Below are 25,752 nucleotides of genomic sequence, written 5' to 3' on the forward strand. Positions count from 1 at the left end.
GCTTCAGTAAATATGTTTCAACTACCAGCCCCTCTGTCTTCCGCCCGCCTCTCACTTGGAACGGGACCGGGAGTAATAGGCTTGTAGTTGTCACAGTTTTTAAGACCCGTGTAGGCTGCACGGTTCATAATTAGCTTTTAATGCATGGCAACGGCTAGAGGGGAGGGGAGCTGAGGGAAATGTGGAAAGAAAGGAGCCCCGCTGTGTGGCCATAGTAATTCACACTTTTGTTCCCTAATTAAATGACCTCAGAGGGGAGCTCTGAGCTTAGCTCCGTGTGTGTGTGTGTGTGTGTGTGTGTGTGTGTGTGTGTGTGTGTGTGTGTGTGTGTGTGTGTGTGTGTGTGTGTGTGTGTGTGTGTGTGTGGCACTCTTTGATATGGGGGCCTTTGCCAAGTGTGTTCAGTCTGGCGATGAATGGGGCACCCACCACAAAGCCAAAGTAGAACTTCTCTCCGCTTGCTTGTTGGTTGTTAGAAATTTGGCAGAACCTGTGTGGTTAACGAGCGCTTTCAGGGCTCCTTTCACATGGTCAGTGGATTTCAGTCAGCAACACGGCAGCCCTCGTGTTTTCTCAGTCCTTCTTACAGAAGGACGGTTTTAAACGTGATGTTTGGTGCGCGCCGTATCTCTTCCGTGCGGTTTCATGTCGTCCACACGGCAGCAGCAACAACTCCTTGTAGGAAATGTGTTCTTCATACACACCTGGAAATACAAACCTGTGTGCGTGTGTGTGTGTGTGTCTGTGTGTGTTTGTCCTATTTATAACAATTTCTGGCATATTTACTAAACTTCTGAAGACCGACTGGCCTTATAGGAATCTAAACCCAGTATATGGAGCTCCTTAGTAGGGCTAGGGAGAATGTTTGGGTTGGGCAAATATGCACTTACTAAATTATGTTTTTGTTTATTGCTTTATGACAAAGTTCAGTATTTTTGCCTAAAGTTATCTTCATCCACTGAGAACTATGTAAAAATGGAAGAACAAGGTAACTGAGATGTCAATCAATGGCCACCCTGGAAGAATGGCTTGAACTTATCCTGAGTCACTAGCAGTAATATGAGCTCATAAATCATGAGTGAGGAGCAGGAAGTCAGAAGAAATGTTGTCTGAGAGCTGCATCTTGGAGACTTAACAAGCCAGCACCTGCAGTAACCTGCAAAAATAAAAATAAAAAATGGCTACAGTGGTGAAATGAAACTCTGACAGCATAAGTTTTGTTCCAGGCAAGACAGAATTGTTATTCTGCTGCACAAAGGCATTTGACAACTGTGCCACCAGTTTACTTTATATCAGTAAGCCATGCTGTTGTTGTCTTGTATATAGTAGCACTGGATGGAAGCAGCTGAGCAGTTTTCTGGGATTAAAATACATTGGAAAAATTAAAAGCCTTGGCAACCAAACCTTCGTGGGAAGAAAAACATAAGCTACCCCTAAATATATCCTACAGACAACATGGTTTGTGTATATTGTGCTCAGTGTTTCAGAAGAGAGGATTTAGATTGGGTTTAGACACTTTCTCTTCATTACAGGGTAAAGGGTCTGGGATAAGAGCCAAGACTACAGGATTTTTTTGGAGCAGGCTGTAGCAAAGATGTAGAATGTGTTCAATGGATTAAAAAAAAACAACCAGAAGAAAACACAGCTTGAAAGGCGTAAAGTGGTACATTTGCACTAAATGTTCCCAGAGAGCTATTAGCTTTGTCATATTTTAAACTAGTGTCACTAAACAAGAAAACACTGAACAAAACTTGGACCTGATAATTCTTAGTTTAGCAAATTCCATTATATCTTTGAGGCTTAAGATATAGTCGTGTGATCATATATAAAATGTTTTCTATATTCCCTTCAGTTGCAAAGCAAAGACAAAATGATTACAACCTAGACCAGAGTTGGTGCTGTTAGCATTATGCTAACATCATGTCCAAGTCTTGCATGTTTAAAGACAGAAAACAAAAAGGTTGTTACAGCTGTCTTCTTCCTCTGACTTAAATTATTAGCACCTTAGTAATACTGAAAATAGCAAACCTGGAGTCTTCACTCAGTAACAACATCCACACTGAAGAGTGTTGTTACCACAATTGACATAGCCTTTACTGATCTGAAAAAAGGATCAGATTTTTCAGTTTGTCTGTCTGGTCAAGGCCACCGGAGCTAAAAATCATCTGATTCCAGTCACCAGCCACCCAATGAGTGCGTCTTCATTTACTGTTTGAATATGAAATAGATCAGAAGAAGATTTTTAAAATATGACCACGATACTCTGAATTAGGTGTCTCATTGTTTACTAGAGTGATTTTTAAATGTACATTATGGGAATTGTACATTCCCATAATGTACAATTCCCATAAATGCAGTGATTTACCATTTAAATCACTGCATGGATTTACATGGTACATGTTGGAATAACCTAAGCGTTTGCTAATTCCCCTCGTATGGCTAAAGGCGGGAAATGTTTACAGGATGTGGAGAAGAGGAAAGTAGACTGCGTTCCTTCAAGCACCTGCTACTCTGTGCCACTCTGAAGCGTGTGACGTTGATGACTTGTATTGTCACGGACCGCTGGTTCTGCGGTACTCTGTGTACCCTCTCTGTTCCGGATCGAAATATTCCAAAGATGTCATTTGATCTGAGGCGATAAGGTTCCAACATAGCAACTGTTACTGCTGTTGATGTTGGCCGAGGCGAACCCTCCGTCGTCACGTGAACACATGTCTCAATCTAGTTGTTGTGCATGCTGATGAACCCTTCGTCCATCACCAGCAGCTGGCCCGTCTCCACTCCACTGTGCCCGATGTCCAGCGGACACAAGCGAGTGGAAGTGAAACCCGATCCCGCCTCGTAAACAGCTGCATGGAGCCGTGTAGCTCAGGAGGGCACTTCATGTACATATACTCACAATGAGGAAAAAAGTGGAACCCCAAATAAAATTTTATTCGTAAAACTATGCAGGCCTGTCCAGGACAGGCCTGTGCCCCTTGCGCAAGGCACTGCTTCAAATCAGCACTCCATTTGGAGCTCCCACGGGTATTAGGCGCTCTGGTGTTGCTGCCTTCTCTCTTCACACACTCACACAAACTTCCTCTCCCTACATCCTTCCTGCGGGAGCGTTCGTTGTCTTTGTCAACGGCCGTCAATCTGGAAGCAAATTTTGGCAAAGAAAAGCCGGAGGGCGTCAAAGGCCAGGCCTTCTTTGTGTTGCGTCTATTCACACCGAGGCACCGGAGTCTGGCTCCTCTGCAGTCTCACATAGTGTTTGGGAGGCAATAACCCCAGTAAAACCTCTGCACTCCTTATTTAAGGGGCATTGATGTCCTGTAAACGTCCAGTTAGCTATCAAATAACTGTAATCTTTACATCTAACTGCCATCCTCCTGCCCTTAAACCTGTCAGCTTCAGGGCTGCACCTCTAACACTTATTAGTGTTAATTTGGGTTATTAATACCGAGGCAATTCGCAACAAACATCTCAAGGCACATAAAAAAAAACCATCATGCTCAGTCAAGTTTAGTTTATTAATTAAATTGGCACTGTACCGAGTCACTGATTTGCAGCTTTCACTCTTCCTGGACGAGCATGTAGAGCTTTGCATTGTGTCGTTGACAGGCCATTGTACAAATAAAGTTCTAAAAAGTGTGCTGTGGGTTTGTTTTCAACCCTCCTGACTCAAAACCTGTTAGAACCGCCTGGCACTGCAGTTACAGTTATGTAGGGTTTGTCTCTAGTGAATCTAAATGATACAGATTTGACTTACTCTTTGCAAATTAGCTCAAGTTGAATTAGAAGGAATAAAATCAGTTTCCAAGTCTCAGTTGGTTTTAATTTTGGACTTTGATTAGGCCAGTGGTCCAAAATCACCAAAATAAGAATGCCCAAGGGCCACAATTATTATTCTTTTAATCGACAGTGGAAAAATAAATTTCTTACTACATGTTTTAAAACTTTTATCTGTTAATTAATATTTAGTATGTTGTATATTGAAGATTTTCATGAAGCAAGCAAAGTATTGAATTGTTTATAGTAAATGAATTTCCCAAATATCCTGGATTTTTTTTATGTTTTGCCCTTTTCTATAGTTTTATCAGTTTGTGGTTTGGGGATTGAAATAAAAAAATTTAAAAAAGCTGTAGCACGATTAATAAAAGAGGAAAAAGTTTTTTATTTTAGGAAAATCTTATTTGTCAGTAAAACTCATATCCTAATACATGCGTCAAACTTAAGGGCTGGGGGCTGAATCCGGCCTGGAATAAGTTTAATGTGGCCCTCACATGAACAGAACCTTCAAAATAAGACTTGTGTGCTTAATTTTTTAAGACACTTTTATCCGTAGACCACCAAATTACATCAGTGTGAAAAGATGTTCAGTATCATTCAACATGGAGAATAATGATTGAATGCATAGAAAACTATTTGTTGATATTTTAACAGTTTTTAATAGGTAGCTTTATCAGTGCATTCTGCCACAATGGGCCCTTTGAGGACATTCATGATCCTCAAAGGATCACGCCGGAAAATGAAAATGAGTTCCCGGCTTTTGAACTGCCGCCTCAGTCTCAAGTCTTTTTGTTGCTCCTAACAGATTGTCTTCCTGGATTTCCCTGTATGTAGCTCCATCCATCTTGTCATGAACTCTGGCAAACGTCCCAACCCCTGCTGAAGAACAGCAACCCCTACAGCACAACGGCTCACTTTTGATCTGTGTGTTCAGGGTGATGTGCAGTATCAGTTCCATGTGCCGCAAAACGTTTTGCATGTGAGTCAATAAGGTTAATTTCTTCTAGTATCTTCTTCAATATGATTGCTTTTGTCCCATGGATGAGTTCTGGTACACATTACACCGGCCTTTCTATGTTTTTTTTTTCCAATAGTGGCTAATGGATGTCCTGCCAACATATTCTATTTACTGCTGATAATGTTTAATGCTTGGGATGTTATTTAGCTTGGTCTTCATGATGCTGTTTGTTTGCCAAAACCTCTTAGAACGTCACAGAACAGTTGAATTAAGCCCAGATTATTCGGAGGTGGGCTATAATACCTAATGAGGTCACTTTTATAAGTCATTTCTCGCACTGGACTTTATTTAGAGTCCATTTTAAACACCATATGACCTTTCACCTCAGAGTTCTGCACTACGTTCTGCTGGACTGCATTATAAAAATGCAATAAAACTCGAGCAAGTTTATGGCTGCAATGTGAGAAGAAAAAACTGGAAAGTCCAAGAGACAAGAATGCTTTTTGCATCGTCTCGTCCTTTTACATCACTATAAATCCAAATATTGGATTGTTTGTTTATGTGACTGATCACAGAGCCATCTACATAATTACTGGGATGCGGTACATAAGGATTAAACAAGTTGTTTGTAGAAAGATTAACTAATAATCCCGTTGACGACATTTTTCATTCCACTTGCAACGCACGGCACAAGTTTTAGCTTTGCTACGCACGGACAGGGACGATGCCGAATTAAATGAAAATCCATTTTTAATGAAGTTACGGCTCTAGTCTCTCTCAGAGCTGTGTTATTGATCACAGTCACTGAGTGCTGCATCAGTGAGTGGATCAGATTTAAACTTAAGCTTAGATTTGTAGCTCATACAGTCTGGATCAGCTGCAGCTGTCTGATTGATTTTTTATTTTTATTTTTAGGCAGACCTTTGAAGACTGCAACATGCAGACAAAATGCGACAAAAGACAAACACGTGGATGAGTTTCTCTAGATTTTGTTGGGACATTAGTCCTTTAGTCTTGGACATGTTCTTCTTGTGATAAAAGGCTGACTTTGTAAGTGTCTTTATGTGTCTCCGAAGGTGCAGTCTTGTCCTCCCTGGGAACAATCCAGCTAAATCTAAGCAGCGTCTCAGGACCAAAGTACACCTTTCAGTTTGTAGAGCCAGCGTCAGCAGCAGTAGTTCCTGTAAATGTCCACCACTTTGGTTTGTTAGACAATTGTATATGCATATGTGTCGTATCCAAAGCTTTTCAGCTCAGCCTAGTTTCAGGCTTTAACTGGATCTTTGTAACATCGTACCTCTTTGCTTTCCCTTTCGTTCTGCTGTTTGGGTTCACTGTTCTGCTGCATGGCCTGGTTCAGAATCAGCGGGATGGCCTCCCATCTGACTCTAGAAAACTTTGGGATTTATAAGTGATATTTCTTTTCATGATGCTGCAGCTCAAAACAAGCCCACATTATCCTTCCTGTTTGTTCTGGTGTCCTGAATTTGGGTTTAATCCACATGTGGTTCTCCGTATTCTAGTCAAACGTTGGTTCCATCAATCCAGCCCAGCGGGCATTATAGGTTGAGTTTTTTTTGTTTGTTTCTTTGTTTCTTCCAGGGGGGCTTTCTTCTGGCCATTTTTCCTCCGTTATGAACTTTACACTCTGAGACCTTAAATAAAACTTGTGGGGGTTTTTTTTATGGCCTTATAATCTTTTTTTAGATCAATGCTTTCCTTCGCCACATGATTTTGTCACTAGCCTGATTAATATATCCACAAACTGTCTCCACATTAGCTTTTACAGAGGCCATCCTGCTTTCTGATGATCAGCCGATCAATGGTTTCCAATCAGCAAGACCTGGCTGCTTCTCTTTTATCAACAGTGACTTTGGGGTATTTTGGCTCTTACTGCCGTTGGTAAAATTAACATTGGAAAAATTAACAGCAATAATTTGTTTTACTGCACAACAATGGATGGATTTGAAGTGAGCACCCATTTGAGAAATGGCTGTTCATTTTTCAAGGCCAGAATTCTAAACTAAATATTTAATTTGGAGCTAAATATTTAGTTTGCAGATTAAATATTTAACTTCCCATTTAAATATTTAGTTCGAAAGATAAATATGTATCTTCAATATATAAATATGTATTTTTCCAAAGTAAACATTTAATTTTCAAACTAAATATTTATTTTCCGAACTAAGTACTTAACTTGTCAACTAAATATTTAGGTCCAAGAAAAGGTTTTTGTTCTACCACTTGATGTTGCATATCAAAACATAAGCTGGGTTTTGTGACCTCTGTAATCCGCTGCTCACTAATTTAATTTTTTGTTAGAAACCTAAATATTTAGCTAGCTTTCTGAATATTTAGTTTGGAAAATAAATATTTAATATATTTTTTAAACTAAATAGTTTGTAACAAAATTTTCAGTTAGTAAAATTTACTTTAATTTAATTTAAAGTAATTTGGAGCTAGTTTGAAAACTAAACATTTAGCTTAGACTTAACAATTTAGCCTGGGACTAAATATTTAATTTGAAAACAAAATATTTAGTTCGGAACTTTAAATGTATGAATAAAATGGTGGAAAATATGACATTGAAAAATTAATAAGCACATTCATTTTCTTTCCGACAGGCTAAATAAACCGAATTATTGATGTTAATTTTTTCACTGTGTAACTTTACAAACGGCGGCCCTGTTTTTCCCGCAGAGCGAGCCATCGCCCGGCACGAGGTGCGGGAGATCGAGCAGCGGCACACGCAGGACGGCCTGAGGGAGCGCGAGGCGGCGGCCGCACTGACCAACAGCGAGGACGACTTGGTCATCATCTACAACCGCGTGCCCAAGACCGCCAGCACCTCCTTCACCAACATTGCCTACGACCTGTGCGGGAAGAACCACTACCATGTGCTGCACATCAACACCACCAAAAACAACCCCGTCATGTCCATACAGGACCAGGTAGACAGACAGGCAGACTCTGGTTTAATACAGAGTGACAGACAGACAGACAGACAGACTCTGGTTTAATACAGTGTGACAGACAGACAGACAGACAGACTCTGGTTTAATACAGTGTGACAGACAGACAGGCTCTGGCGTAATCAGCATTTTCTGGTGTGTTCAGGTGCGGTTTGTAAAGAACGTGACTGAATGGAGGGAAATGAAGCCTGCGTTTTACCACGGACACGTCTCCTTCCTGGATTTTACCAAGTAAAGAAATCATTTCTGTTCATGTTTATGATGGCAGGCTGATTATATACTAGGAAATCCAACCTGCTGACCGTTTGGGTCTTTTACTCCCCCTAGTGGTCACTTAGGGATCCAAGCTTCAAACTGTGAATGGGGGCATGCTCGTCCCATTAATTTGGAATATCATGAAAATGTTGTTGCAATAGTTCAGTTTAAAGAGTGAAAGTAAATAATCAGATATAAACTCATTACACACAAAGACATGTGTTTACTTGACAATGCCCGGCTGGATTCACCAATCAGAGATTAGGACATGTTCATGCTGGATTTTGGTAAAGCAGACACGTTCCAAATCTTGTTGGAAAATGAAACCTGCGTCCCCAGAAAGCTTGTCAGCAGAAGGAAGCATGAAGTTCTCTAAAATGTCCTGCTAAACGACTGCGTTGACTGTGAAGTTAAGAAAACCCAGAGGACCAGAACCAGGAAATGACATGGTGACCCAAAATATAACTGATTATGGAATATTCACACTGGACTGAAAGCAACATGGACTCTGAGCCTCTCCACGTTTCCTTCAGACTCTGGAATCTTCATTTCTAAATAAAATGCAAACTTTATTTCCATTTAAAAATAAAATGGACTTTGGACCACTGAGCAAACAGTCCAATCTTTAGCTGTTTCTGGTTCAGCTGTGGCTTCACACACCTGAGCTAGCTTCACAAGTTTGGACAAACATGTAAAACAAAACTACTCTCATTTAATTCAGTCAGTGCAGTTAGGAGTAGAACAGCCAGTGTGAAATAAATAATAAAGAAACTGAAATTGACAAAAACAACAGATTGACTAGGTTGGTCAGACATGTAAAATAAACTCCAACAAATGGTTCAGAAAGTGCAATTAGGAATTCTAAACATTTAAATTAAATAATAAAGCATGACGTTGCTCTGAGTATGAAGCATAGAAATAGACTGAATAGATCTGTCTTTATTTATTGGGCACAGCGTCACAATACCCCATATAGAATTTTTTTCAATATCTGGACCGATACAGACATTAACATGGGATCGGTGCATCTGTACTTCAAATTTTACATTTCTTGTTCCCCATGGTAAAATTGGTTTTACTCTCGAGCTTCTTCCAGTTGCTTGACTCAGTGAATCCTCCTCAGGTTTGGAGTGAAGAGGAAGCCCATCTACATTAACCTGATTAGAGACCCCATCGAGAGGCTGGTGTCTTATTATTACTTCCTGCGGTTCGGGGACGACTACAGACCCGGCCTGAGGCGCAGGAAACAAGGAGACAAGAAGGTAAAAAAAAAAAAAAACATGCCAACATTCCCCTCTGAAGCCTGCTTCCTCTCTGTTCCACTTTTCTGCTGAGTCATATTGATGTCAGATGATGCTCTGAATGCATGTTTGGACATAGATAATTAAGAAAGGGTCAAAAAGATGCACTGCTTTGTCCCCTGATGTGTTTTGCGCGTATTTGTTTCAGACGTTTGATGAGTGCGTGTCAGCCGGCGGATCGGACTGTGCTCCTGAGAAACTCTGGCTCCAGATCCCCTTTTTCTGCGGTCACTATTCTGAATGCTGGTAAGAGTTCCAGTTTCACTCTTTATTCCTCTTTGACAGCAAACATTCTGTTTATCGTTCAGTGGAAACACTGGACATTAATAACTCTTAGACTAAACTCAACCTGAGGCTAGTACAGCTGAAACCAGATATTCAGCTGTACACTGTGAAAACGACCAGCTTTTTCTCCTCACTGTCTGACATTAAATCAGAATAAAGGCGTCCTGTCTTTGGTTAGTTAGGATTACCAACTTTATCGCTAATTGTAAAATGTTGAAACATTAAAGGACATATTATGTAAAGTCAACTTTTTTGGACTTTACATCATTTTATAATGTTATTCCCTAATCATACCTGGAGTTTTGCCCCTGCATCTCCAACCTCAGCTCCTTCAGACTAGCCAGCAGCAATTAGCAAACACCTGGTGGAGTACTGCCCCTTTAAGAGTTTTTATGAAGTTCACATATTAGGATAAGTTAACTGAACGAACACTAGGATGTAGTAGTTCAAGGGAACTACTCAAACTTTCTGTTTCTTTGTGTGACAACATGGAAAATCAAAAGAGAGTCGTGGACCTCCATGTCCATCAACAACAATGAAAAAATACTATACTGAAAATGGAAAAATAAATAAATGAAAACAGTTTCAGCACTTAATTATGCTACTTCTTTATTTGTGTCTCCTACAAATGAGCAGTTTGAAGTGAATATTTTTATAGTGAAATGTCCAGATTTTTTATAAAACGAACTGGAGAAAAGAATCCTGCAATTTGAGCTTAGAAGTATGGATTACTGAATATGTCTGGGTAGCACTGAAAACTGTTATAGGAGAAAAAAGCAAAATGTATGTCATGATGTCATTTTTGTTGACCGATGTCAAATAGTAATAGTTGGTGAATACATCCTGAAAGCAGCCACACTCGACAAAACAATCTCCACATTCTACCCTGTGGCATACGCTGACATTTTCCTTTACTCCAGTGGACTGTGAATGTTACTTTATTTGATGTGAATTCTGTATAATGCTTTTTGTAGTCAGCAGTGTATTTATTTGGGATGGAACCAAAACTGTGCTCAAGAAATAAACACATCCAGCTGAAACTAGAAGTTTACATACAGCAAATAAAAATACACGCGCATTTTTTTTCTCCCTGTCTGAAGTGAAATCAGACCAAACCTCCCTTGTTTTAGGTAAGTCAGAAGTACCAAAATTATTTATATTTTCTAAATGTTAGAAAACTTTTATTGAGAACTTTTGTAACTTTCTTCGAATTCCAAAGTTTACATGCATTTGGTCAGCATCAGGGATTTAAACTGTATGACTTAACTGATGTAAACTTCTAAATTCAAAGAAAGTTACAAAAAAAATGTGTAAAAATCTTCTCAATAAGTTTTCCAACATTTAGCAAATAGAAATGTTTGGTCATTTTGACTGATCTAAGGTGAGAGAAGTTTGTGGTCTGTTTTAACTTCAGACAGTGTGTGTGTGTGTGTGTGTGTGTGTGCGTGCGTGCGTGCGTGCGTGCGTGCGTGCGTGCGTGCGTGCGTGCGTGCGTGCGTGCGTGCTTCTTTGTAATACCTTGTGGGGACTATTTTCCTGACATATACTACGTTGTGGGGACCAATTGCTCCTCGTGGGGACCGGAGCCTGGTCCCCACGAGGGGAAACCCTGTTTTTGGGTCAGGGGTCAGAGTTAGGGCTAAGGTATGAATTGAGTTTTGGTTAGGGTTAGGTATGTGATGGTTAGGGTTAGGAAAAGGGTGTGCGTGTGTGTGTGGGTGTGTGTGTGCGTGTGTGTGTGTGTGTGTGTGTGTGTGTGTATGTAATTTTTATTTGATTATTCTGATTTCAGCTGTATAGACATATGGATAATAATGCAAATTTTAACGATGCAGATAAAAATTAAGTAATATAAATATTTTAGTAAGACCAGTGTTTAGTCTTTTTTTCACAATCATAAAACATTTTGGTTGTTTTATTTAATGAATAAAATTACCAATTACCACATTACCATTGTCTAATTTAAGAATAAACATCGATCTTTGAACATTTTTACCAGCTACTATAAGATGCTTCCTAATTTTTCCACTTATTTTACATTTCTGTTTTTTTTCTGCAGCCTTGCTTTAAAAAGGACAACATAAATGTTTTGTACATATTTTTTTTTTCTCTATCGTTTTGTTATTTAACTTGTAAAATAGTTTCTAAGCAGCAGCTTTATCAGCTTTATCCTCCCAGGATCTTTCAGTACTTTCACCTTTGACCTCATCTCTCTATTTATGTAACCATCTCACCTTTGGCATTGCTTTTATTCCTGCTCTGACTCTCTGACACATTTTACTTTCTTCTCTACAGAACAGGATGGAAAGCTAAAACAAACTAAGAAACGTCTGAAAAGCAGCTGTTTTTTTCCTCAGCCTCCATTTTGTCCTCTGGGCTCACAACACACTCTTAGCTTCATCTCTCTCGACGCATGTGTTGGTGGCGTCTCACTCCTGATATGTTCCTATCCGCAGCGTCATCCCTCCCCTCCATCCCTGCTCCTATAACCGCATATTTTTATTTTTATAGTTGTGTGAGCAACAAACGGAACAGAAATGGTCTTATCTTGCTTTTCTCCCTGTCAACCCAAACAAAACTTGATGTGTGCAGGAATGTGGGCAGCCAGTGGGCGCTGGAGCAGGCCAAATACAACCTGGTGAATGAGTACATGCTGGTGGGAGTCACCGAGGAGCTGGAGGACTTTGTGATGATGCTGGAGGCTGCGTTGCCACGGTTCTTCAGAGGAGCCACAGAGCTGTACAAAACGGGTAGCGCAAGTTTTACTCTGTCGTTAAATCCTGGTATCGTCTCTACCCCTTTTGCTGGAATAAACAACTATCATAGCTTTTTTTTTTTTTTACTCTAACTGGAGGGAAAAAATCCCAATCTTAAATATTTAATCAAATAGCCAGACTTCAAAAGGACAGATTCTTAAGATGCAGCGGGAGAAACTCCTAACTCATTCCAGAGAGCATTTCTACATACATTATGATGTCACCTTCCTCCAATGGCATAAGTCTTCCCTCTCCTGGCTCCCCCCCAAAAAATATGAGTATATAAAATACTCTGGAAAAAATTAAGAGACCACTCAAAATTCTCTGATTTTACTTTTTATAGGTATATGTCTGAGTAAAACGAAGTGTTCTTTTGTTCTATGAGCTACTGACAAAATGTCTCTGAAATTCCAAGCAAAAATTTAGTTTTAAATGAAAAAATGAAAAATGATCAAAATAATGAAAAAGATGCAAAGAAAACAAGTTAATATTCATTCAGAAACAACAATGTTAATGTTTTAACTCGAGAAGAGTTCAGACATTAATTAATATTTGGTGGAATAACCAGGAAGTTTTCAATGGGGTTCAGTGCAGTGAGCTCTGAAATTTTTTTCCAGAGTTGTACTTTCACCCAACAACTCCGTAACCGTAGTAACCCACCTCACCTGGTGAAGTTGGCTGGTTCTGTTCCGTTGACGTCTGTGGAGGAGATGATGATGATGATGATGATGATGATGATGATGATGATGATGATGATGCAAAGAAAGATTTTACATAAATTCAAGAAAATTATGGACAACCCTGACAATCTTTGTGAGATAGTTTTTAAAAACAATTTCAGTCAGAGGCTTCTTCATATTCACTGTTATACAGGCAGCTACAGGAGATCTTTCTTGCCCACAGTCATCACCATTTACAGTAACTCTTTGAAGAATTTGAATCAATATGAGTTACAACAACATTTAATTTCCCTTTGGGATCAATATTTACTGAATCACCATTTGATTCCATCAATAACTGTTTTTTTTCCTGATATATTCCACAGCTAAATGTGTTCTGACCAGTTATTAGTGTGTTGCCTTTTTGTGGCCAGGTAATGTATTTAATGTTGAAGTGGAAGGAAAATGTTTAATAATTTACCACATTAATTACTCAACATTCTTTAAATTACAGTTTATTCAGACCCCTTTTACTGTGATATGCCTTCAGAATTTAACTTGTTAGAAACTGAGTCCCGCTGTGTGTAATTTGAGTAATTTAGTCATTTCTCAGACAATAGAGATAAATCAGGTAAATCAGAGGTTTTAATGGTGGATAGGTTAGAAAATAATATCCTAACTTGTGAAATTGACAGAGAACGGCATGACCATCTACCCAAAACTGAGAATCTGTCAACACAGTGACTTTTATTTCCACAATTCTTTTCCTTCTTGGTTAGAAAAAAGCCTCACAAACTGTAAACGAAACACAGCAAACATGTGGAAAAAGTTGCTAAAAAATAAACGGAACTTTTTAAACCTTCTAACACATCACTCTGAGCGCACCACTCCTGGTTTAGTGGGGAAAGGCAAACTAACTAAAAACACAGCAAAAAAAAAAAACAGACACCTAACTTGTATCTTCTCGTCTTAAAGGAAAGAAATCCCACTTGAGGAGGACCAGTGAGAAAAAGCCACCCACTAAGGAATCCATCGCCAAGCTGCAGCAGTCGGCCATCTGGAAGATGGAGAACGACTTCTATGAGTTTGCGCTGGAGCAGTTCCAGTTCGTCAGAGCCCACGCTGTCAGAGAAAAGGATGGGGAACTCTACATGCTGGCTCAAAATTTCTTCTATGAGAAAATCTATCCCAAAAACTGAAGAGGGGACTCTCAGAAGAGCGGTTTTAGAGTCTCCTGTGTGTTTTAAGCTGACTCATTCTGAGGAAACGGAAGCGGAGAGAAAATCTAGCAAGCCATTGATTTGCTGGATTTGTAATGGAGGACTTAACGTGGCTCTGCTATGTGACGGGTCTGTCTCTGGCTCGGCTGGCTGGTTGGGGAGCTTGTATTTCATCAGCAGGTTATCCTCTGCAGCTTCTCCACTCTGTTTTCCTTCCAAACAAAATCAGAGGAGCCCTGACTGGACCGTGGATCCGGTTTGGACCTGGCTCTTCACTTAACCTGAGGGGGGGGGGGGAATCACTGGCTCTGTACTGTTTGATTGTGTTTGGTTGTATTTTAGCTCTTTACTATGATTTATTGTTCATATGTGAGGACTGACATTTTCCACAGTGAGATGACATCTACATGCCTCACCACAGTGACTAACTTAAAGAGACAGTAACAGTAAAAAGCTGAATACTTTCTTAAACCTAAAGAACATTTGTCTGGGTTTATTTTGTTTGTTTTATTGGACTATTTACTGGGCCAGGTGTGTGTGTTTTATACTTTACTTGATGTGTGACTCTTGTAAATGAAGGATGCTTTTACACTTAATGTTACTGGAGTGTGTCAGAACGTTACAATTTCTCTAAACATTTCAATCCAATTCGTTCTCGCACAGTGGGTTGTATAACTTGTAGAGATGCACCGATCAACGGTCTGGGGCAGATTCACGATCAACAATTTTATTTTATTTTTTTTTTTTTTTAAGATTTTGTTGGCTCTAGTGGCCTTTATTTAGGAGTTGTCAGACAGGAAAGAATGTTACGAGAGAGGGAAGACATGCAGCAAAGGTCATCGAACTAAGGCCTCCATACCTGGGTCACACTTTACCGCTGAGCCTCATCAGCAATTTTTGTAAATTGTTTTGACCTGCAAGTACCAATTTTGGTCTGATTTTCTTTATGAACTACTTAGAACTACTTTTTTTTTAACAGCGTTCAAATTAGTTTGCATATAAAAAAGACTGGAAAGGTCGCTAATTATTTATGTTCAGAGCAGAGGTGATATCACACTGTGTGTGTGTGAGACAGAGAAAGAAGTCGCTGTAAAGCAGGATTTTGTCAGCCACAAACAAAGACAAAAGGGATTACGGAGGGATTTGAATTCTTTTGGCTGTGTTTTGTTAGCCATCAGCATGGTTAGCTTAGTTAGCTTTACTAGGTTAAAAAGGAGTGTCGGTGTGTATTCAGTACATTATTTGTGAAACTGCAGCACAACACAATCATCTTCTCAAATGTTTTGATCTGTATTGATGCTTTTCTGGAGCAACAGTGGAATGCTTTGCTTTGTTAGGTTTGCAAACGATTAGTGCATGATATCACCTTACATGACAATAGTTAATCATTATTTGTTCTTATCAATTAGGGAATTGCCTATTCCTATTGGAAATATTTGCCAGCATCAAATCAAATTAAGATTGATTTATATTTAAGAACAACTGCTGTTGGTCAAAGTGCTGCACACAATATAACAAATAATTTAAACAGAAAAATAAGATACGACAAGCACGGTACCAGTGAAACCATCAGCACCCATTGAGGTCTGGCTCTGTGTTGCGGCAGTCTGAATGACCGGCTGGCAGGAGATAGTTTTTCTGTTTTTAAAAAGCCGCTTGCTCTCTTTTGTGCTTCCTCCATTTCAAAACATCTCAATGCTTCTGTGAAAAAAGCTAAATTTTGAGTCTTCTTCCCTCCACACTTCTTCCCTTCAGCACTGAAGAACGTTGCTGTCAGTGGAATCTTTCAGATTTCAAGGTTTCTGACCACCAATTGGTCACCAGCCAATTTCTCTGTGCATCTCTAAAGTAACTTATGATTATATATAATTTTGAGCATTTCTTCTCTAGGATCACCCCTCAGCCAACATTTTGTTTGTGATGTGGCTGAAATTTAAAGTGACTAAAAATTTGCTTCTTTCTTTTTGTTCTTTTTTCTTTTTTTCCTTTTTTTCTCCTACAGCTTGGCAGGAACTTGATGTAAACTTTTTTTGTTATCAATCTATTTCATTGTAGAAACATCTCCTGGCATAAAAATATGGACCCTATAATCATAGGTTAATCATCAGCAAAATAAATAAATAAAATAAAGCAGAAAAAATTACATTAAGCATTAGAAAAAAATATATTGTTATTAAATTGATTTTTTTTAATCAAGCAGAACAATGAATTATGGAATCACTCAATTTTGAGGAATAAATTATGGAATTACAATCTGATGCCACAACTTTCACCTTTTCTATGTGTTTGAGCTTTAGTTTGCCCTGCCCCTTCTCCCAAATTTCACCATGTCTGGATCAAACTGCTGTTACTGGTGCTGATATTCTGAGTAGGAGGATGGGCCCCAAATCAAGTTCTGCTTAAGGCCCCATATAACTTTGGGCCGGCCCTGATTGGAGCAATTATTTGATGACTTTTTTAGATTGAATGATGAATTTAGACCTCTATAAGCCAAATCGTGAATTAATTATTTTGTGTCATACCTGTATTTTATTTTTTGCTGCTGCAAAGTAAAACAACATTTACTCTCTTTAGTTGTATTTTCTATGTTATTTTTGCCTGAATTTGTAGAGAACTACAGCAGAGAAATGTCATTTCCACTGGAAGCTGGAAACAAAGCAGGACCTTTGTAATGAAAGGTGTCTTTTAACCAGAAAAGCTTGTTTCACCATGCCATCTTCAAAAATGTTTACTATAGGAGATTATGTTACCAAGGCAACAAACATTATATACAGATTACCAGCAGATTTTTAATCTCACTCCGATGCTCAGCTGATTAGCACTGCATAGACCCGATCGTTTTTAGAATAAACTAGCCACACAAAGAGGATAACATGTTTATCTGTGAGTTTAGCTCGTGTCACATTATGGACACATAATGCCACATTATGTACTTAAAGGACTGCGGACTGATCAGCTGTAGAATCCATTCGGTTTTGTGTGCCTTTTCTCCGGTTCTCATTGCTTTGCAGCGTTGTGTGAAGGGACAGAAATACAACACTGGCTGTCGTGTGTTTTTAATTTGGTTCTGACAAAAAAAAAAAAAAATACACAAAAGACTTTCATGAGATTCTGTGTTGTTTTAATTATTTTCTTATTCCATGCAAATGTCTGTGCTCCAGCGCCAGTTTCTACATAGCCGGGATTAGATAGATAGAAAGCCACTAGGGTGGCTGATCCAATACAAGACTCATGTCCTTCAGAGATAACAAGCTGCCATGCCAGCTCGTGTGTGTGTGTGTGTGCGTGTGTGTGTGTGTGTGTGTGTGTGTGTGTGTGTGTGGGGGTGTGTGTGTGTGTGTACTTATTACTTGTTATTTCCACTTCAGTTGTTTGAGAGCTCTTCAGATCTGTAGAAGGGTCCCTGCAATCTTCAAAAGTACAGAATTTGATATCAAGTCTGGGTAAGTATAGAAGAATGAATATTACACATGGGAAGGAGGATAGTTTAAAGATTCAGATTTTGTCCTTTTATTTCATCAGATGAAAGATCAGAATCTGAATTCTAATGAATTTTCTCATCAGAAACCAGTGATAGAAAAAAAACAAACTTGAGTACTTATTTGCCATGTCTGTATTGTGTGCTCATAAACCATAGTAAAATTTTTTTAATTTGGCTAGATTATTTTCTAGCCAAATAATAAATAAATAAATATATATATATATATATATATATAAATTAAATTCCCTTCTCACCCTCCGCGGGTGATCTCTCTTTCATCCTCTGAGCTCGGGTCCTCTACTAGAGCCCTGGGAGCTTGAGGGTTCCTCCAGTATCTTGGCTGTGCCTAGAACTGCACATTTCTGGACTGAGATGTCTGATGTTGTTCCTGGGATCTGTTTTAGCCACTGCTCCAGTCACCCCCAAACTGGAGCCACTGCACCACTGTTGTTTGTTTTTAAGAGTCATGGATAAATTCTTAGATTTTTGTCTTCAACATGATTATTTTCTACATGTTTCATACTCTGGTTAGGTCTGCCGCTATGTACATGCAGAATATTCCCCCACAGAGAAGCTGTAGCTGATCCATCATGAATGGCGGACTCTAAATTTGACCCATGTTCACGTGAGAGGAGTCAGCTCAGGTCAGGAGAAGTTTATACGAGCCTCTGCTGCTGCTGCTGGTCAGAGGTTCTCTTCGTTGCTCTCAGATAATCCCTGAACAGACATCATCAGCTATTGGACTCATCCCCATAATCTCAGATCGCTCTCTTGTTACGGCATCCCCGTTTTGACCCTTTGACCCAAATAAACAAAAACAATGCACTTTCTCCACTTCTTCTCTGGAGAAGCTTCAATTACAGTCAGCTATTTATTGTAAGATTTATTACTAGGGATTGGTATGAAGTTACAAACTGGCTGCAATAGATGAGGCTTTTAAATTAATCCAGAGTGACATTGCTTTTAATTTATTACACAGACTGAATGCTTTTCAGAGCATGACCCACCCAACAGCAAGTACAACACATTTATTTTCTTTAAATTACATAAATTTGCAATAAATATGTACATTTTATGACCCGTTTGGTGCCAAGTGAAGCTCAGTCAAATATTATGGATATGAGGAACAATTTTATGATTTGCTGCTTTTGCAGAGCTCAGGTATTTACACCCCTCAAAGTTTTTCAATGATGTCCATTGACAACCATCAACTATGATGACTTTTTAATCTGGTTTTAAGAGATAGAACAAGAAAAAAGAAACAGTCCACATAGTTGTGAATTGGAAGAATGGATGATTTTCTGTTATTTTATTGGAAATGAAAATCTCTGTCAGACAGGATGCTGAGGATTTGGCTCTGAGCCTAAATATATAGCTCCAGTTTTCCGCATCCTCTAACAGGTCACACTACAGATTTTTATTTCTAATAAACTTATAAGGGCAGTGTTATATATTTTTCAGGAACATAGTGCCTTTTCATAACACAATCAAATATGTTACCTTCAGGTGTTGGATGTTTTTCATTATTCCCATAATAACTGCATCATTATTAATTTGTCAGCTACTCAAAGCGGTGGATATTATTTTAGAACCTACCTGTGCTTTTAACATCTATATCTTTGTGTCTTTCTGACCTGCCTGTTGTTCTCCTGGGTCTTCATGCTGCTGTTGGTGTTCATGTCATGTTCTCCAATATGTTCTACAACAAACCAGTGAGGTCTTCATAGAAAAGCTGTATTTAGACTACGGTTAAATTACACGTTGGTGCACTCTATTCACTAAATGGTTGTCTTCTGAAGGCGGCTATATTTGATATTATCAGAGAAAGGAGGGATTAAATACAAATAAATATCACAATTTCTAGATTTTTATTTGTAAAAAAAAAAAAAAAACAACTTTGATAACCATGTATTAGTTTCCTTTCAGTTCACGCTACTCTAATTTGTGTTGGTCTCACATAAGATCCTTATAAAATGTCACAAAGTTTGTGATTGAAATGTGACAAAACATGAAAAACTATTGTCCACACCACAATGTATGTGTAGTTTTGAAAATACTAAATTTTTTATTTATTCTTAGTTTTAAGTGCAATTCGCAACAGTTTCCAATTTGGAATATACAAATGATATAAATTTGTGGGATCAACCCAGATGATGTTGATCTTCTTCTAAACTAGCAGCTACCGCAGAACAACAGGAAGTACTGTAAATTCTGAAGAAGCTTGGTCGAGTGGTTTGTTTTTCATCCAGAAATCCATAAAACTGTGCATCAGCAAAACTGTTGGCTATTTTACAACAGAAACAGACCACACTCTATCATCTGTAATTAGTGTTGCATCAGTTGTCAAAATCAAACCATTTTTTTATTTTTTTGTTTAGCATGTAACATACTGAGATATCAGGAACCCCACCCATCACATTTTCTTTGGCTACAAAAGCATCAGCTTTTATGAATAAATAGGAATAACCTCAGAGTGATTTAATTTTCTGTTGCTTACCACAAGTTGAAAAAACAAAATTTAAGCCGCTGTGGAAAATGCCTCTTACTGATTTCTGTACGAGCAGCTTTGTTGTCCATGAAATGTGTTCACAAGGAGAAACTAATAAATTAACTTTAAATTGTAATGCTATTAATGTAACTTTGCCTACATTTTTCACTCCCAGGTGAAAAATCAAACTTGTCACACAGGCACAAAGATTGCTTATGCCTCTGACCGGCTTAACTCCCTACTTTAATAAATATTTGTCAAACCAGTAGGTTTTTTTGCTCTTAACTTTGGTGTAGGCTTCAGTTTTATTTTAGGGGTTAAACTTTTTTTCCTGAAGTTATCATTTATCCAGTTTTATTCAATAACAAATCTTAGTTTTATCCTCATTATTGCTTTTTATCTCATGATGAAATTATGAGTATTATTATGAGACTATTCTTTCCACTGTTTAGCAGAATTTAATCTAATGTCAGAAAGTTTGAAGCACCTCATTACTCATAACTTCCATGTTGGTGTTTTCCTCAGGTTGGTGGCAGGTTAGCGCAAGTAGGTAAGGCTCGTGCGCTGGAAGTTGTGGATCACGTGCGTCACTGTCCGGGCAGAGCAGTCCAGCAGTGGGAGCCTCTGCCGCAGCACTACGGCTCCTCTGGGCGGACGCTTCCATTCTAACCACCGCCTCTCCTTCTCCAGCTACAGTGGGACAGATTTCTGCCGTAGCTTTTTTTTTTTTTTTTTTTTTTACATCTGAGCGCCAGTCCACCCTCTGGGACTCTATCGGGACGGTGAGGCCGCGTCAAAGAAGTGCGAAGACGGCATGGGAAGCCCCGTGTTACCCAGAAGAGCGATGGTTTGGCCAAAATAATCCCGTCTTTCTGTCGCCAGAGAGGGAAACTTAAAACAAGTCCTGTTTTTGGAGTCCCACCGCCCCTCTCCGCTCTCCCCGTAGGATTTGATTCAAAGGCGAATCCAAGATGGCTGCTGATTCCGTGCAGGTAGGAAAAGTTGACAACTGTTGCGAAAAGTGCGCAAACCCCGCCGAGAGATGCATTAATAAGTTAGCAAAGAGTTTTATTTCATAAAAGCAGGTCCTTCGTGGTTCCGTAGAGTTCTGTTGAGCTACAAGGCCGCCGACTGATCCCAGAGGACTGTCTTGGAGCTTTCCATGGATTGAGGCCTGGGAAACAATTATCCAAACTAAGTTATCATGTAATATTCAACATTTAAGCAGGTTATTTTGTTTTGTGAACGTTTTCGTGTTAAATTTATGCAGCTCACGTGAAAACACATTAAACGTAGCGCTGCTTTATCTCCAAATAAATTATAGTTAACGTTTGGTTCTGATATAACCTTACAGTTAACGACTCTTCTCTAAACTCTAGTGAGGAGTTCCCGTCTTGTATTGTTTGCAGATATCAGCTATATGGATGGAGTAAACGTAATGTAATGTAGACAGCGGTTATGTTTAGTGAAGAACTGGTCAGAAACTTTTTAAACTGGTTAAACTTGTAGCCAGCTGTACCACTGTCGTCAGGAAAACTCTAGTTTAACAGGAAAAAAATGCCTCACGGTTTTAAACGGTGCAAACGGAGTGTCTTCTTGTTGAGTATCAATACTCAGAACCGCGGTTAATGTGGTTTCATTTGAGTGACGTCAGCCCCAGAAGCAGACGTCCCAAGTTTGGTATTACAGTTCGGTGGTCTTAAATAAACACGTTGTAGGTGAACCTGTATGGCAAGAAAATAACTTAAGTTTAAAACATTCAAAATATCTAGATAGCATTTTAAAATCCGAGCTTCTAGGGTTATTATTATTCTTCAGTTTACATTGAATCACGTTAAAAGTGAAACAAGGCATATTTGTTACTGGTGTTATGATTTTGTTACTATTAGCAAAAAGTTTGTATTGAAGTTTCAACCCTTTTCAATGATTTAGATGAATGTATCAAAAAAAGACGTGGGTGACGTTGACTTCAAAATTTTATCTTGATATTTTGTGGTACTATAGTGATAATGAAAGTATGAAAAACAGTTTATTACTTATTAGAGTCTTTTTTCTTTAGCTAACTGTGTGGATGTGGCTGCCTACCACAGCAACCTTAGACCAAAAAACACAAAATATGCTCTTGAAAAACATTCCCATTTGAAACAGGCTTCTTCAGGACAGCAGCTGAAGCTACATAATGAAATGTGATATTTTTTTAAATCATTAATCTGCACACAGCAAGCTGTGTGATGTCAGACTCAATGATTTTTCATATGTAGGCACTTTGTCATAAGCTAATAGAGACACACTCATCTGATCACTTGTGGCAGCTGATTTCAGTTTTCTCTTTTTAAAAACTAAATTTAAATGGCACAGAAATACTTTGTTTCCCCTCTTGTATAGAGTAGAAAGTTGATGGATATTGACTGTTGTGTGTTAAAATGTTAAATTATTCATTCGTTTATTGTAACTCCACAGGAGATTTTCTGTCATTGTCAGTCGTTATCATTAATAATTCACATTTCGATCTGAGGCGACCTCACAGAGTGTGTGAGAGAGAAATCAGTCACACAGCATTACGGTTAAACAGGATTTCAGTAATATTTTAAAACAAAGATAATTACAGATCTTTCATTTCAAATGGTTTTTAACGACTTGTATTGTATTCAGTCTAGGGCTGAAACGATTCCTCGAATGATTCGAGTACCTCGATTACTAAAATTCCTCGAGGAAAATTTACCTGCCTCGAAGCTTCGTTAATTTATGTTTTATTAGTTAGCGCACCGTGTTCCGGCCGGGACTTCATTTGCGTTGCGCGGAGCTCTCACTTCCGCCTCTGAGTTGTTGACAAAAGCTAAGTCTCAGCGGCATAAAGTCCAATCTTCAAGATTGGCCCGTGGGGATTTTATTGATTGATGATAATGCCCGACTTTTTATCGTTTTTGGGGAACCAATAAGCATCCTTAAAATGACTGGGGGGATGCCTGGAGTACGGCAGCATTTCTCCTCCGGGGCTGCTGGTTGAAAGCGAACGGCGGGAAGAGCGCTGAGGTGAGCGGATAGACTGAACAGGGCGGGCGGCTGAGTAGCTGATGCTTACCGTGTAAATGTAGCTTTACCGACGAACCGCACAATAAATTTCATATCCCGGTCTGAAGAAACGGGTGGCGGAGCGCATCGTACATGGCTGGTAGATGAGTTTCTGAGTGTGACCAGTGAAGGTGTCGTAAATATCCCGTATTGCTTCCCCCCGTGTTCGTCCCCCGCTCTAACGGTTCGTCAGTCCGCTGGTCTATTTCCTCCCCTCCACCCCATGTTCGTTCATTCGCCCTCTCCTCCAACTCCAGGCGGCATTTCCCGTATTTTCAAACCCAAAGCATGACAGGTTAGGTGGCAAGGTGAGTTTAATTAATCTATTAAACTCAGTGAAGATGAATACATAAACTAAAAGCTGGATTGTAGACATTTTTATAAGCATATTTGTGAGCCTGCCTCTTTGTTATTAAATTCAATATAATTTCAGATTTTTCTATAACTTTTCTTCTGGTTAACTTAGAAAGTGAGCTATTATTGTTACAGGTTAGTTTTCTAAACTACAAAAAAGCAACTGTTAGGGATGCTCAAATATGAAAAATTGGACTGATATTGATATCTGATAGTAACACCGGTATTATGCCAGATTTACCAATATTTCATTTTATAATTTTTTTTTATCCTATTACTCGATTAATCGTAAGAATAATCGATAGATTACTCGATTACTAAAATATTTGTTTACAACAGCCCTAATTCAGTCTCTCTGTGGTTTTCCAATGGAAGTGGTGGACGTTTACCGTAATAGTAAGATTTCTAAAAGACTGACAAAATTTTCTAATCTAGTGTGTTCCATGATCAGTAGAACTCTACTCTTCAAATGGATAAAACAGAGCAACTTTCATGTAGTACTTTGAGCTTCCCCTAGTTTTCTAAAGAATAACTCCTTTTTGTTGTCGCCAGAATAAAAATCCCCCAACATGCCTCCATAGCATAGGTGGGCAGAGCACCCAAAAGTTGTAATCAAGTAGAAGTAGTACTACTTCAATATGTTTTTTTTACTAGAGTACAACTAAAAAGTAGCCATCCAAGAAATTACTCGAGTAAAAAAAAAACTATTTAGTAAAAAGTCAACTCAATTATTGAGTAACTGATCAAATGATCAGTCTTTTAATATTTAAAAATGGTATCATCTGCTGGAGCAAAATAGAAAGTTAAGTGGAAGTTTTGATATTTTAAGGACAAAAATGTCAACAGTAAAGATAAGTAACAAATAACAATCAAAGGAAAGTTTTTTCTAAAGCATTTTCTTCCAGTGAAAAAAAACCTTCCAATCAGGAAGTTGTCTGGTGCGACAACTTGGTTTGTGTGGTGAATTTTTGGTTAAAACATGATTGTTCCTCATTCACCGGGTAGAGAATCCAGAAATTTTACTCGATTAAGAGAAGCAATGTCATGATAAGATTACTGAAGTAAATGTACAGCATAGTAAAAATACTCAAAGTACTTTTTTCCCCCCCAAAAAATTTACTTATAAATGTAATTCAGTGAAAGTAACTAGTGAATGTAACTAGTTACTACCTAACTCGGCTCTCTATAGAAAACACAGTTTTCATTCCATAAACTTTTCGCACCTTCTCTGCTTCCTCTAACATCTCATTGCCGCTGAAAATGGCAAACTGGATCTTTTTCACTTGGTAACTTCCACTCTGAAGAGTGGTGCTTTCCCTGATCGGAAAATAATCAAACCTTTTCAATGACCAATAATCATAAATATTATCTTTTGGGTTAGTCATCAAAGTTCTGCAGTGCTGCTTTAGGATCAATTATGTTAGCTAAGTCCGATTTGATAGCCTGAGTAAAGCTGATTGTTTTGGTTCCTAATCATTTGGATAAAAAATTCTTATCATGGTTATTTTTTCATGAGAAATTATATACTACACTATAAATGCCCACTCCTATTACAGACCTGTCTACTTGTTGTACTGTTGGTGGCTGCACGTTTTTTCAGATGAACTTTAACCTTTGGCCTCAGCTGGTTTGTGTTTTGTAAGCTCTCAAAGGGAACCTGGATTATTTCTCCATTCAGTGGATTGTTTTCTACTGGCTTGAAGACTCAAGATACAAAAACTGAAGTGATCCCTGTAAGTTAAGTGGTGTATTTAAGTGTGCTGTACTGGTGCAGAGTTATCAAATACATTTAGAATTCAGTACATTTATATCTGTGCTTTTTTTTTTTTTTTTTTTTAAAGAAACATTTTAAGTCAATTCAACTTTGTTTTTCTGTATCGTATCGGCTGATACTAATCTTTAGACATCTGTATCGGTATCAAAAGTGAAAAAAGTGGACTGGTATATCCCTACAGGCAACAAAAAAAAAGTATTTAAAAATAGTCAAAAACATAATAGCTGACCTCCTAAAAGTATTCAATAAAAACTCAAATCACATTTTTACCTCTGTTGTTAGCAGTGAACTTGATAAATTGCACATAAATATTCTACTGTATGTAATCAGAAACTCTTTTTTTCAGGTCATCTCCCCGCCCCTATTTATCAAAAGATGAAGCGACTGCTAGGATGATATTTTT

At 38.5% G+C, this 25,752-nt stretch overlaps 2 protein-coding genes across 2 annotated transcripts in view; both read left to right on the forward strand.

Annotated features, from left to right (window-relative positions):
* hs2st1a (heparan sulfate 2-O-sulfotransferase 1a) overlaps window positions 1–17,289 on the forward strand; it is a 43,755-nt gene extending 26,466 nt beyond the window's left edge. Inside the window, exons 2-7 of the mRNA XM_015007375.2 lie at window positions 7,433–7,683; window positions 7,850–7,935; window positions 9,083–9,221; window positions 9,409–9,506; window positions 12,138–12,295; window positions 13,936–17,289. Coding sequence (XP_014862861.1) covers window positions 7,433–7,683; window positions 7,850–7,935; window positions 9,083–9,221; window positions 9,409–9,506; window positions 12,138–12,295; window positions 13,936–14,159 — 956 coding nt within the window. The 3' untranslated portion in view covers window positions 14,160–17,289. The remainder of the gene's footprint in view (window positions 1–7,432; window positions 7,684–7,849; window positions 7,936–9,082; window positions 9,222–9,408; window positions 9,507–12,137; window positions 12,296–13,935) is intronic.
* Window positions 17,290–20,682: 3,393 nt separating this feature from the next.
* pkn2a (protein kinase N2a) overlaps window positions 20,683–25,752 on the forward strand; it is a 41,243-nt gene continuing 36,173 nt past the window's right edge. Inside the window, exon 1 of the mRNA XM_015005960.2 lies at window positions 20,683–21,141. Within this exon, the coding sequence (XP_014861446.1) occupies window positions 21,121–21,141 (21 nt within the window). The 5' untranslated portion in view covers window positions 20,683–21,120. The remainder of the gene's footprint in view (window positions 21,142–25,752) is intronic.

Source organism: Poecilia mexicana, unplaced genomic scaffold (genome assembly GCF_051168715.1).
Source record: "Poecilia mexicana isolate PSO_F unplaced genomic scaffold, ASM5116871v1 scaffold_17, whole genome shotgun sequence".
NCBI lineage: Eukaryota > Metazoa > Chordata > Actinopteri > Cyprinodontiformes > Poeciliidae > Poecilia > Poecilia mexicana.